Below are 14,071 nucleotides of genomic sequence, written 5' to 3'. Positions count from 1 at the left end.
GTATACTGTACTGATTGGCGACTTTAATGCAAAGGTATGCAAGAAGCAGGCTGGAGATCATGTAGTTGGGGAATATGGCATCGGCTCTAGAAACGCCGGAGGGGAGTTATAGTAGAATTTGCAGAACGCAATAATTTACGCCCCTTGAATACCTTCTATAGAAAACGGGCTACTCGTAAGTGGACGTGGAGGAGTCCTAATGGCGAAACTAGAAATGAAATAGACTTCTTAATGTGCGGCCACCCGGGCATTGTACAGGATGTGGAAGTAGATAACAAGATCCAATGCAGTGACCATAGAATGGTAAGATCTACAATTCAACTAGACATGAGGAAGGAACGGCAGAAACTGATACGCAAGAAGCCGATTAATGATGTAGCTCTGAGAGGGAAAGTACGGGAATTCAGTTTCACTTCGGAATGGGTGCGCGGCTTGAACCCAGGATACCGACCTTAGCGTTGACTCAAATAAATGATAATTTGACTAGTATCATTAAGGAGTGTGCAGTGGAAGTCAGGGGTACAGTCTTTAGACAGGACACTGGTAAGCTATCCTAAGAGACGAAAAACCTCATTAAGAAACGTCAAGCTATGAAAGCCTCAAATGCAACAGACAAAATAGAGCTGGCGGAGCTTTTGAAGTTAATCAATAGGCGTAAAGTAGCCGACATATGAAAGTATAATATGGAGAGAATTGAGCATGCTCTAAAGAACGGAAGAAGCCTCAAAGCTATGAAGACAAAACTGTGCATAGCCAAAAATCACATGTATGCATTAAGGGACAAGAAAGGCAAGCTCACAACCAATATGGATAGAATAGTTGACGTAGCGGAAGAGTTCTACAGAGATCTGTACAGCAGCCGAGACAGTCAGGATGATAACATAAGAAGCAATAATAGGGCAATGGAATCTGACATCCCACCAGTATTGACAGGAGAAGTAAAGAAAGCCCTAAAGGGAATGCAAAGAGGCAAAGCAGCTGGTGAGGATCAGGTAACATCAGCCCTGTTGAAAGACGGTGGAGAGATTATGTTAGAAAAACTGGCCACCCTGTATACGAAGTGTCTCTCGCCGGGGAGGATACCAGAATCTTGGAAGAATACCAACATCATCTTGATCCATAAGAAAGGGGACGTCAAGGACATGAAAAATTACAGGCCCATAAGCTTACTGTCCGTTGTCCACAAGCTATTTACAAAAGTAATTTCTAACAGAATCAATACGACATTGGAGTTCAATCAACCAAGGGACCAGGCAGGATTTCGTACAGGCTTCTCAACACTAGACCATATTCATACAATCAATCAGGTGATAGAGAAATGCGCGGAATACAACCAACCCCTATACATAGCCTTCATAGACTACGAGAAGGCATTTGATTCGGGGGAGACATCGACAGTTATGCAGGCACTGCGGAATCAGGGCATCGACGAAGCCTATATAAACATAATGGAAGAAATCTACAGCGGATCCACAGCCACTATAGTGCTCCATAAAGAAAGCGACAGAATCCCAATAAAGAAGGCGGTACGGCAGGGAGACACGATCTCTCCAATGTTATTCACCGCGTGTTTACAGGAGGTCTTCAGGGCCCTAGATTGGGAATAATTAGGGATAAGAGTTAATGGAGAGTATCTCAGTAACCTGCGATTCGCGGATGACATTGCATTGATGAGTAACGCGGGAGACGAATTACAGCTCACGATTACTGAACTGGATACGGAAAGTAGAAGAGTAGGTCTGAAAATTAATATGCATAAAACTAAAGTAATGTGGAACAATCTTGGCAGAGAACGGCGCTTTGCGACAGGTGGCGAGACAGTGGAAGTTGTAAAGGAGTACGTCTATTTAGGACAGGTAGTAACCGCAGAGCCGAACCATCAGAGTGAAATAACTAAAACAATAAGGATGGCATGGGGCTCATTCGGCAAGCATTACCAAATCATGAATGGTAATCTACCACTATCCCTCAAGAGGAAGGTATATAACAGCTGCATCTTACCGGTACTTACCTACGGAGCAGAAACCTGGAGGCTTACAAAGAGGGTTCAACTTAACTTGAGGACGACGCAGCGAGCGATGGAAAGGAAATGATTGTTGTAACCTTAAGAGACAGGAAGAGAGCAGAGTGGGTCAGGGAACAAACGGGGGTTAAGGACATCATAGTTCAAATCAAGAAGAAGAAATGGATATGGGCCGGGCACGTAGCACGTCGACAGGATTACCGGTGGTCATTAAGGGTAACTGACTGGATTCCAAGAGATGGCAAACGCGTGAGGGGGAGACAGAAAATTAGGTGAGTAGATGAGATTAAGAAGTTTGTAGGTATAACGTGGCATCAGAAAGCACAGGACCGAGTTGATTGGCGGAACATGGGAGAGGCCTATGCCCTGCAGTGGGCGTAGACAGGCTGATGATGATGATGATGATATAAGGTTTGACCGCATGTTTCAGAGGCCGCCAACGTCACCATAAATGACATCCAATTCATCTGAACTGATTCCTCTGATGCGAGAACGCAACATCATCTACTGAAGGAGAAATATATGTCGGATTACTCCGTACTTATAATGACCAACTACATACTATATATCAAAATCCCACCGTATTAACCCTCTCACAACTAAGTGTCCAGGATAGTGCAATAGGTAAATAAAATTCGAGACATCCCCCACCAGTTCACCTTAGGTCGCTCAGGTAGATGTTTGACGTCCTTTTATTCACTGAAATCACTGCTGTAATCCACACAGACCTCGGCGTGCGCCCCTTTTTATGAGAAGCGTAGTTTTCCATGACTGCGGCTTGACGGTAAGCATTAAAGATTGTCTGATTCAGTCTTTTGAAAATAATATTCATTCTGTTGCTCAAAACTACTATCAGACGCTGCACTTACCGTGGTTCTGCAAGAAATATGCTGTGATGAATGAAGATGTTTACTTCTAGTGCGCTAGACTTCTTTGTCTCAACCTATTTCTAAACGTATTATGTCATGTCTGAATTTAATATTTGCTGCAACATTTGCGGTGCCCCAAACATTTCTATAAATTTTCGCGTATGGCACACGTCGCCAACGGAGAAATGTATATTGAAACAATCTACTCACGTAATATACGGCATAACTTTGTGCTGACAGTTTTCTAGATAATACCCACATGGTCTCCACGACCGCCTTTCAGAAGACCGGGAGACGTTACAACTGATGTTGATATCGTCCTAAATAAACGGAAACGGGGCTACTGAGTAGGTTGCATATTTATGGCAGTCTGCAACTTCATTTTTATTGTTATTCGTTATGGTTTTCTGCTTTTTTATTGTGCTAGCGAAACAACACGCTGCTGAAAGCGCATTTGCGTATTTCTTTTTGACATCTGCACGGTATAAAATATTCGGCAATATTTTTCGTATAGTAAAAATAAAGGAAGTGATCCTTTGAAGGTTTTCTATCAACGCAGCATTGAAAGAAGCTATGGATGTGCGCTGAAAACTTCGTCGTGGTATTTTTCTGAGGCCTTCGACAACTAAGCAATGCGCACTAGAAAAACTGCTGACAAACATGTCACATTACATAAAACTAGAAGAACGTGAACGTTCTTCTTGCTCCTATATTACAAATTTTTTGTAGTCGGAAGCTGACATCTGGTTATTTTTTTCGTCGCAGTCTCTAAATTATCAGGATTTTTTTCCTTTGGCAGGTTCCCCTGTGCCGACTGCTGTCAAGAGACGTCCAAGTAAGGGAATAATAAGTATCCACTTAGAATTATTATCTGTGCGAATGCTGTGGACTTACAGTTCAAAAACATAACCAAACATACCTTCGTATTTAGCGAGCTGCAAATGCATGAGTTGTTATAAGGGCTATCACCTCAATGCAGCCTTGGAATTTTTTATACGCTTGTTTTCTTAATTTATATGTTGCCAACGCCAAACCATCAGATATATGTTGGAGCCAGGGTTTCTGTAGGGCAGATTTGAAAAGGACCTAAAACCTGCCACGCCATTCAATTTCAGCGTCATACTTGTAGCCAGATAGAAAGTAAGCGTTATTATGTATCGAGTTTTTCTTATTGAACTGTAAGTTACATTTTGAATAAGCAAAAGCTTAGAACAAAAAGCGCAGTTTTTCACCCCTTAGTTCGCCTTCAATACACATCCAAGTAGGAAACAAAAAAAATAAATTATGAGATTAATGTGCATGTACATAGCTCTTCTAGAACAGAGTTCTCGCCAGAGTAGCCAGCGCAACGTGAATGTTGAACATCAAAGCAGTTTTTGCTCAAAGCCGAAAACCGAAACTGATTGTTACTGCGATGTCACTCTAGTTTCAGGCTGTGTAATCTGGTTGCAGACAAACGATGCGGCTTCATTTTGTTGCAGAGTTCTGTTTTTTGAAGATCATAGAATAGCACGTGCTGCGAGAGCTATTCCATGATCTGAAGAATTGGAATTGTCTAACATTTCGATGACGTGTATATGTCAATAATTGCTGGTGAATAGTAACTAACTGTAAGATAGCCAAATTTACAATGACGTGAAAGTGTTGGTTGGCGCTGGGTAATATTCACTACCTGTAAATTAGCCAACGTTACAATGACGCCTAAGCGTTGGTTAGTGCTGGCTAATGTCAGTGGTTGCCTAATGTTGGCGACGGTTGCGTGGTGCTGGCTATCCGCTCTAGTACCAGTGTAATAAATGCCACATATGCACAACTCTTACTCGGCGACTTATAGTGGATCGTTGCTCGGTCCCGCCGGAATGCGCCAACGAACGCTGCTCATGATAGACGCCTGAGCACACTGCAGCGTCCACCTTTCCTCGATAAAATGGACGCCAGCGCGTAAACGTGGGTGCCGACGTTACGTCGGAATACGAACAACCCAATAGCTTAAAACACACTATGCTGGACTAGTTTCTGCATAGCTCCTTGAAAGACGTGGCGCAAGATAACGAATGAGAAGGAAAAAATAACGGACAAAAAGAACGCCAGGCTCTTTCTTTTCCTTCTCGTTCGTAACCTTGCACGACGTGTTTTAAGTCGACATGCCTGGCGAGCCCGCGCCGCACACCCATACACGTTTTCATCAAAGTAACGTCGCATGCAAATACTCTAGCATTCGTTAAAACGTTGTAACATAGAATATGTTTCACTTTAAAGTTTATGTAATGTTTCAGTTATTTGAACATTTCTTATTTATGTTCGTACAAACTTTCTGATGATGGCAAGTATCGAGTGCCGCTGTGGCGATATAGGAGAGGGCACAAGTTCTGCAGGTGCCGAGAGCATCACACACATGAAAATTGATCGGGCACAATCAAGTAAATTTTCAGGTATCGAACAATGGCCGATTTACAAATGGGACACAACCCTATTCTGCAACCTGAGAAATAGTTTAAGGCGTATTCCTCACTGCATGATTACTTTTATGAGCCAGTGGATCGTTTTCGTGCCTAAAAGATGACATTTATGACGTGTAACTATTTGTGACATACGAGGTCTGTTAGAAAAGTATCCGACCTTTGGTAGAAGCAAAAAACTGGCATAATTGGAGCGTTGGAAGCCTAATACCCCTCAAAGTAGTCCCCGTGGGACTCCACACACTTCTCCCAGCGGCGCTGCCATTGTTGGAAGCATTCTGAGAAGGCCTCTTTCGGAATGGAGTTTAGCTCAGCTGTCGTTGCAGCCATAATGTACTCCCTTGTATGAAATCGCTCTCCTTTCAATGTCCTCTTGAGTTTGGGAAACAGCCAGAAGTCGCAGGGGGGCATATCAGGAGAGTAAGGAGCCTGTTGAACTACAGGAGTCTGACTTTTCGCCAAAAAAGTCTGAACCAAATGTGAGGAATGTGCAGGAGCATTGTCGTGATGGATGTGCCAGTTTCCTGTTGACCACAACTCAGGTCTCTTGCGCCGCACAGCATCACGTAGGCGACGGAGGACATCCCTGTAGTACCCTTTGGTGATTGTTTAACCCTGTGGTACGTACTCGTGGAGTACTTGTTTGACCCTGTGGTACGTACTCGTGGTGTACCACACCGCAGGAGTCAAAGAAAGCACTCAGCATCACTTTGACGCTGCTGCGCACTTGGCGGGCCTTCTTTGGTCTTGGCGACGTGGAATGCTTCCACTGTGACGACTGGGATTTGGTTTCCGGGGCGTACCCGTACACCCAAGACTCGTCGCCAGTGATAATGGTGTTCATGAAGTTAGGGTCACTGCTTTGGAAATCCAGCATGTCCTGTGAGACTTCAACACGAAGTTGCTTTTGCTCTACCGTGAGCAGTTTCGGCACGAATTTCGCCTCAACTCTCTCCATGGCCAAATCTTCGGTCATAATGGAATGTGCAGAGAAAGTGCTGATGCCCACCTCTTCCGCAATTTCCCGGATAGTCACACGACGGTCCCGCATCACCACAGCGTTCACTTCGGCAATGACCTGGTCATTTCGGCATGGTGATGGCCGACCGGAGCGCGGCTTGCTCTCCACCGATGTGCGGCCGTCTTTAAACCGGTTGTACCACTCCTTAATCTGTGTGCGGCTCATAGCGTAGTCACTGAAAGCCGTCTTCATCTTCCCAATGGTTTCCACTTGGCTGTCGCCCAGTTTCTGGCAAAATTTGATGCAGTAGCGCTGCTCTAGTCGCTCCGTCATTTTCCTTGCAATGAAAAACTGACGAGAGCACTGCGCACGATCTCACTCAAACGCTGCGTCCCAGCGACTGACGCTATTGGCAGGCGGGAAAAAGTTCACGCATGCGCACGAAGGTTCAAGGTCGGCTGATGCAAGCGCGCTTGTTTGAAATCCATCAGGTGCTCGCAAAAAAAATAAGGTCGTATACTTTTGTAACAGACCTCGTATGACGCAGAAACGTGCCGAAAAACAAACACTGGAGAATAACTTAACAATCACATAGCGTGCAATGAAAGGAACGACGATTGCAGTAACGCTAAGAGATAGCAATACAACAAAGTAGATCAGAGAATGAGCAGGGGTAGCCGGTGTCATAGTAGCCATTAAGAAAAAAAATTGACCTGGCCAGATCAAGTGAACCGTAGAAATTGTCGATGGTGAGTTAGAGCAACGGAATTAATACCGAGAGGTGGGAAGCGTGGCAGACGGCGGTAAAAGGTTAGCAGGAACGCCGAAATTGACAAATTCGGAGACAAAAATTTGGAGGCGATCGACCCTAATGCTTGACTTAAGTATCTTAAGTATCTTGTGCACGCAAACGCACGTCGGCGTTTGTATGCACAAGTCTATTTCTTGTTTTAAGTTTGTTTTTTTGCGCGCTACCCAAGTAGATCTCAGAGTCCGCGTAAATGGAAGCGCGTCGTTGAGATCTCCGTCAGGTTCCTCAACGATTCCAGCTAGTCACTAGAAAAACGTCTGTTCTTTTAATGAACTCAATCGATGAATTTTCAGTAAGAATCTTGACAATAAACCCTGTAACGCGCAAAAGGCGTTATGCCTTGACAAAAATTGTGAGAAAACACTCACCATATTTACTCTTCTTGTAGATTTCATTTTAAGAGAAAAATGGTGAAATTTTCTTTCGAACATAACTTATTCTTAATTGCAAATTATTAATTGCTTTGATTAAATGAGTACCTCAGTGTAACTTATACGTTAAATATGCAATAACGGCTTTTGCATGAAGCTCTGACGGGTTTTTACCTTTTTTGATGCATTATATTTAATGTATCAAATATGATACGGTGGTCTTTACAGGGTTAAATTACACTTATCTTCAATAGATTTATGCTCCGATGTCTTATGTTTTCAATATAACTATTACATTGAACAGGAGCCTTCGAATTCATACTAGTTTTACGTTTTATAACACATTTTCTGAATATTCGGAAGCATGGAAATAACTGCTCAACCGGAAGTGCTTGGAACAGAAGCAAGAACGACACGCGTTACTCGTGCCATAAAAAATGCAATTTTCTCGGGCACGACAGGGTGATCTTTAAGAGTGGCCTTCATCATTTGGTGGACATAAGACAGACTGACGATGATGAATAGGACGAAGTGGTTCCGCTGTAGACTGCTACTTTCAGTCTCTGCGATCTTTCGTGTTTTCCTCTGGTGTTTGCGCAAGACGCGATTCTTGTGACTGCGGAAGTGGACGTGACATTACCTGCGCCTCCGCCTATACCTTCCACGTCAACTACAGGCGCTCCATGCAGGCGCTCCGGCCACCTGATAGAAGCCGACAGCGAGTACTCGCTGATGTACTCTATATCCAGTGACGGGAGCTAGGATGGAAATGGCTTTGGTGCCCGCGACAAGACGCACAGCAAAGAGGAGGCTACTTGTGTCTTCTCTTTCAACAACTAAAGCTACTATGAATCCGCGAGTCACCCGTTCACGTTATTTTGTTGCTTTGTAAGCTGCTAAAGTACTGGCCGGCGTAATAGTCAAGCCATGCATATCTCTCTTCAGGCCATCTCCCCGGGAGAAATAACAGATGCGAGAATCAATAGTCTAAAAAATGTTCTCGCGATAGACGTTACGCAAGGTATTGCATGGACGTATTGAGCAATGTCAATGAGTTCGGGAACATACATATACGTTCTTTCATGCCAGACGGCAAGCACTATGCGGCTCACTTTCATCAGCAAAAGTGATTTTCCCATTCCCATCAAGCCGGTGACGGAAGGACTTATCATCCTGTCTTGTATTTCGCTGTGTGTGAAGCTTGTTGTTACGGGATACAGCCTTCCATCACAAGTCAAAGTCACTCATTTTCGACGCGCTGTGCGGTCGTCTGCGCCAATACCACTTCAGCGAGAGAACTGTTGCAATATAGGACACGTCAGCGCTGTTTGCACAAATTCTGCCGTGTGTTCGCGATGCTCTGAGTCACGCAGTATAGAAACCTGCCATGCAGAACATAGCAAGTGCCGCACCTATCACGGCCTTCATGATGCATGGTCAAAGGACTACCCAAAGATAAAGACGGCGTAGCAAGATTTCAGGCAGATTGTCAGAGACGGTTCCACCCACAGGCAGACCCTGCTGCCGAAGCGAGGGATCGGCCACTCCCACAGACAGACCATCCGCCTAACACCACAAGCTCGAAGCGGTGTCATCGACAAGCACCTTACGAAGATGCAATAATAATTGGCCCGCCTGACGCATGGCCAGCGCTGCCGTCCATAAATACGCCAGTAGAGCTGCAGCATCCTTCGTTCAATGTTAGTTCAGAACGAGTCTGTGGCGACAGTCAAGATGAGGAAGTCAGCATTGTTAAAATTCTCATTCTCGTGAACACCATTCGAGTACTTCTAACCAACATTCACACTCCGGCTGCTCATGGTGCACTTCAAATGCTGGATGCTCTAAAGCCCGTGTTATCAAATCGGGGGAAGTACCATGGCTCCTCCACTGCAGCCCTTGCGTATAAATGTCAAAGCAGCTACAATTTTCTAAACCGAGGCCTTCAACCCCGCGTTTAGTATATTCAGCCATTTCCATTTAATGATCAGTTTCCGATTATCGTCATTTGCTTACCACGCCTTCACATTGCGATACGATTATCTAAATACGAGGTTTCAAGTTTACTACCTGCAAATACCAGAGTAAAGCCATCGTTTATACCAGGTGTGAGCTTGCCTACATTGAACGTCAATGGTAACACCTCACGATAACGACCAATGCTTGTACTTGAGAGTAAAACGGAGTCAATTCACTTTCATGCTAGTAGGTCTGTATATTTCACCTTCAAGCCGCTTTGACTTTGCCATATTACGCGCTCATGTGGACGTGGGTTATTACCGGCGATAACAACGCGCATCACCCACTATGGGGAAGCCCGAAGATGGATCGTCGGGGAAAACATGTCTTCTACTTTGCGTTCGATCATCAACTACATTGTTTTAAAGAACGGAATTTGACGTTTTGACGGGGAGTGGCATACAGTAAAACCTCGGTGATACGATCACGGCTCGTACGAATTTCGGGGTGATACGAATTTTTCTGTGGTCCCGGCCAAGGCCCATCAGCCTGCAATGTATTGGAGTACGGTTGCTGCGAACCGATTTGCACCCCGCGACGTTTGATACGAACGTACGCCAGCGCAAAGGTACGAAGAGGTGCCGCCTGCGCTGTCACGGAAGAGCCAGCAGTCACGCGCGGGCGCGGGCATACGCGCTGCGCAACCATCAACGGTGCATCGTTGCCTCCGAGATAGTATGTACGAATCTCGGAGGCCTTTAGGCGCCTTCGCGTTTAGATTACAGATGACGTGGACGTCGCGCCTTTTTTTTCCGACGCGTTGACGGGTGTTCCTGTGCTCGAGGCAGCAGCGTCTTTCTACTGTGTTAACACATGCCTGCCATGACGATGCAAGCCATGCCCCCGCAATCAGACGTTCTATGAAACAAGACTGAAACTTGGGGTGCGGGTCCGTCATGAAGTCCCATTAAAGGTGGACGAATACCCCAAGAGACGAAGCGGACGGTCTTGGCGAAGGAGCTTGGCTATCTATCGTGTGCAAAGCGCTGCTTAAGTCACTTTTGCCGCCGTACTCTTATGTGATGCAGAAAAGCGTAGTAAGATTAGGAAGGGGCTACTAGTGGTCACGGGGCACAACACCTCTTGTTCATTAATTACGCACGCGCGCATTCACCGTATATTTACTAGTACAAGTATGATCGTTGACGTCTAAAAACTTTACTGGCAGTCATTCAGAGTTGTTCATGACGTCCCTGCGGGCCTGAGAAACACTAAATCAAAACGTATGCCAACTTTCTTTTATCGCATACTAATTTTCCATGTTTTCTGGTGATACGAATTTTGAATGATACGAATATTTTTGGTAGCCCCGCGAGATTCGTATCACCGAGGCTTTACTGTATAACAGCCGCCTTGACCTAATGTTCTTGTTACGTAGTCTAAGTGCTAAGACGCAGTGATTTACGCACAGTTAAGCCCACGGACATGTCCACATTCCCACCTATACAAAAGTCAAGGGCCTAGGCAAGTCGCAGAACACCGTTTCTTCCCCCACCGACTTGTCAAAGGACAGGTTACCCATGGAGAAGCCGTGTGAGGAAAATAAAGAAGGTTCTCGGGAAAGGTATACTCGAAACGACGCTGCGTATAATTTTCAATCTTGATCAAAGTTTTGCCTATATCAAGTGAAATTGGAGAGGTGCCCAGCAATCCGTCGTCGTAGGTGCCAGGCGTCAGAGAGCGACTACTCGGACTTCAAGGACGGAGACTAGAGCTATCTTCTGAGAAGTGCTCGATGGTTCCGTTTGCGCGCAAGGCGACTGTGCCATCAGAATCAATGGACGCGCTATCAGCTATGAGAAGACAAACCTTTTTCGGAGTAATAATAGATCGGGACATTTCCTGGAGTCCTGACAACGCCTAAATGAGAAAGAAACTCTTCATGATCACCAATGCCCTAAGGCTTCTTGCGGGAAAATCGTGGCGTGCATCTGTACGAGCGATGCTTCAAATTTATGCTGTACTTTTCCTCGCTTTCAGCGCTGCGGCTTACTTGTTCTAGGCACGACCCGAAGAACAAACGTACGCGTCCTCCAGTCGATTGAAGCGCAAGCATTTGCAGTATACCTTGGCCTTCCAAGAATCGTCCTTTACGAAACCTGCGCTGAAGCTACCTTGTGTGTGCGCCTTCAGCAGCGACTGTCGTCATAGCGCGCGCTCACCCAGCCACAACACACATTCGCATCGATGCTTGAAGAATGTACATAAGACTTTTCGCCCGAACTCGATCGCATCTTCATACCGCACTTCCTACTTCTAGGGCACACTGCGTTCAGCCATATAATTGTTTCGCATCGTGTACTGCTTCCCTCGAACTTCACGCATACAGCAAGACCGCCGTTAGCGCTGTGGTGCCTACATCCATTCGAAGCCCTTTTACCATTCGTAAAATTCGGAAGAAAAAAATTCACCGCCATATCCACGAAGTGAATGATGTTAGAGGAGCTTGCTCGGAAATGATAGGGTAACCCGCGAATGCTCCGTGCACATTCCTCTACCATCATATATAGACGTGACAACGTTGTTATACATACATTACATCCACAATGTTTATTAATTTACGGTTGGATGCACTATATACATTTTGATGAAGTATATATATATTTGTATGAACTATAAACATTATATATACACAAAAGATGTTGTTTTACCAAGTTCAAACACATTCCTCTACCATCGTATATAAACGTGACAACGTTGTTATGTATGCATTACATACACAATGTTTATTAGTGTAAGGCTGGATGCCCTATATACATTTTGATGAAGTTTATATACATGTCGATGAACTATAAACATATATACACAATAGATGTTGTTTTACCAAGTTCAAGATGGGCGTCTTTCGATGAGTTCGGGGACTGGTTTCCCTTTAAAGATGATTGCTTTATGATGGATGAACTATATGCATTACATATACACAAGAGATGTTCTTTTACAAAGTACAAGAAGGGCGTCCCTCGATGAGCTTGGGGACTCGTTTCCCTTTAAAGATGATTGCTTTATGATCAGTAAAGTATGTTGCCAAGGGATCATCGATGATGGGACGCAATGAAAAGTTCGAGAAGGCAACATCGATACAGGTGCCCCTGATGGTGGTGGGACGTTTGCAGTCGTACGATACGCATCGGAGACCGTAACGTAACATCATGTGTTGGCTGGTTATTGGCAAGGCGAGATCTTCCCGAGCTGCTGCTGCGTTGCGAGCCCGTCGCGCTGCTGCCGTTCATGCTGCGGAGCGGCAACGAAGAGTATTCACTTAGTGAGCTCCCGGCGAAGAGAAAGGAAGCCAGCGAAACGAGAGGTGCGGCCCTCGAGCAGTCACCTCACCAGTGTTGTAGGCGTTACTGAAGAAAAGTAACTAAATACGTTACTCGTTACACTATGAAAAAAGGAACGCGTTACCGCCCTACGTTACCTACAAAAAAATGTAACGCGTTACCGTTACCGTTACCGAAAAAAAGTAACGGACGTTACCTCTGCCGTTACTCCGCAATCATAAATTTTATTCGATGTGGCTTTGCTTCAGGAACCCACAATAACAATAATTTAAACCTGAAATTTATGTTTCACATAAAACTTCTAACGCAAACAACGAATATACCCAAAATGCTGGTTTAACGTGTATTACTTGCACAAATGTACCGGACGTTAGCAATGGTATAGTGGCTTAAAGTTGCCTGTAGAGTTACGTTTGATGGCTTCTGACTCTGACACATGGTGAAGCCATTTTTCTCAATGTGACATTATACAGAATATGAGATTCAATCATCAACGCTATTCGCAAAGAAAGCATCAATGAAATCTCAAGAAATTTACAATAATTCTGATGGTGTGCTTCTGCTAGCAAAATGGATGCGCGAATTTTGTAGTAGTAAAGAAATGCCTAAATGGGCTAGTCACGTAAAAAATATCTGTGCATAAACATCTTTTGTTCACTTTAACCTGTATAATTACCGCAAAAATTGCGAGCGTTTATGTGAGGGTGTTCAAGATCAGCCTCACTCACTCAGGAGTTCAATAACCAGAAACCTCGCTGCAGTTGCAGATAGAAAAAGCAAAATTTATTTTTAAAACAAAGTTGATAGGCCTTATCAACTTTGTAGCTACTATAAAACGTCGCATATTTAGACATTTTTCAAAAACAGTTTCCTTAGCTCTACAAGTTTCAAACAATGTTACTTTACTCTTTGTTGCGCATACATTTCATACACAAAATATCTTCTTTATAACGATAATATTTGTGTTTTACAACATCGTGAACTTTCGAGAACGACAGGTAATGAAATTGGTCCCTCCGGAGTGAATATGTTTGATATTTTTTCCCTCGTAAATTATGCAGTTAATAAGGAAATTAAGTTCCTTTTCGGGCTACTGGCATGGGACATGCATAAAATATAAAATACTGAATCAAATCTAAAATATCTATTTTTGGATCCGTGTCGATCTCTCGTGGAATCACCCGTTTGCAATAACCACGATTAGTACACTAACTGCGGTAATGTCTGCCGTGTAGCTACCTGCAAACGTGGTTAGCCGTAACCGTAGTTAGTTAATC

General features: G+C 44.4%; 1 protein-coding gene across 1 annotated transcript; it reads right to left on the bottom strand.

The window, feature by feature from the left end:
* Positions 1 to 5,913: 5,913 nt before the first annotated feature.
* On the bottom strand, positions 5,914 to 6,645 carry LOC119385423 (protein GVQW3-like). The gene has a single exon (XM_037652862.2). It carries the CDS (start codon positions 6,643 to 6,645, stop codon positions 5,914 to 5,916), a length of 732 nt encoding a protein of 243 aa, XP_037508790.2.
* Positions 6,646 to 14,071: the final 7,426 nt, after the last annotated feature.

The sequence above is a fragment of the Rhipicephalus sanguineus genome, chromosome 3 (genome assembly GCF_013339695.2).
Source record: "Rhipicephalus sanguineus isolate Rsan-2018 chromosome 3, BIME_Rsan_1.4, whole genome shotgun sequence".
NCBI lineage: Eukaryota > Metazoa > Arthropoda > Arachnida > Ixodida > Ixodidae > Rhipicephalus > Rhipicephalus sanguineus.
This window is presented reverse-complemented; position numbering and strand designations above follow the sequence as displayed.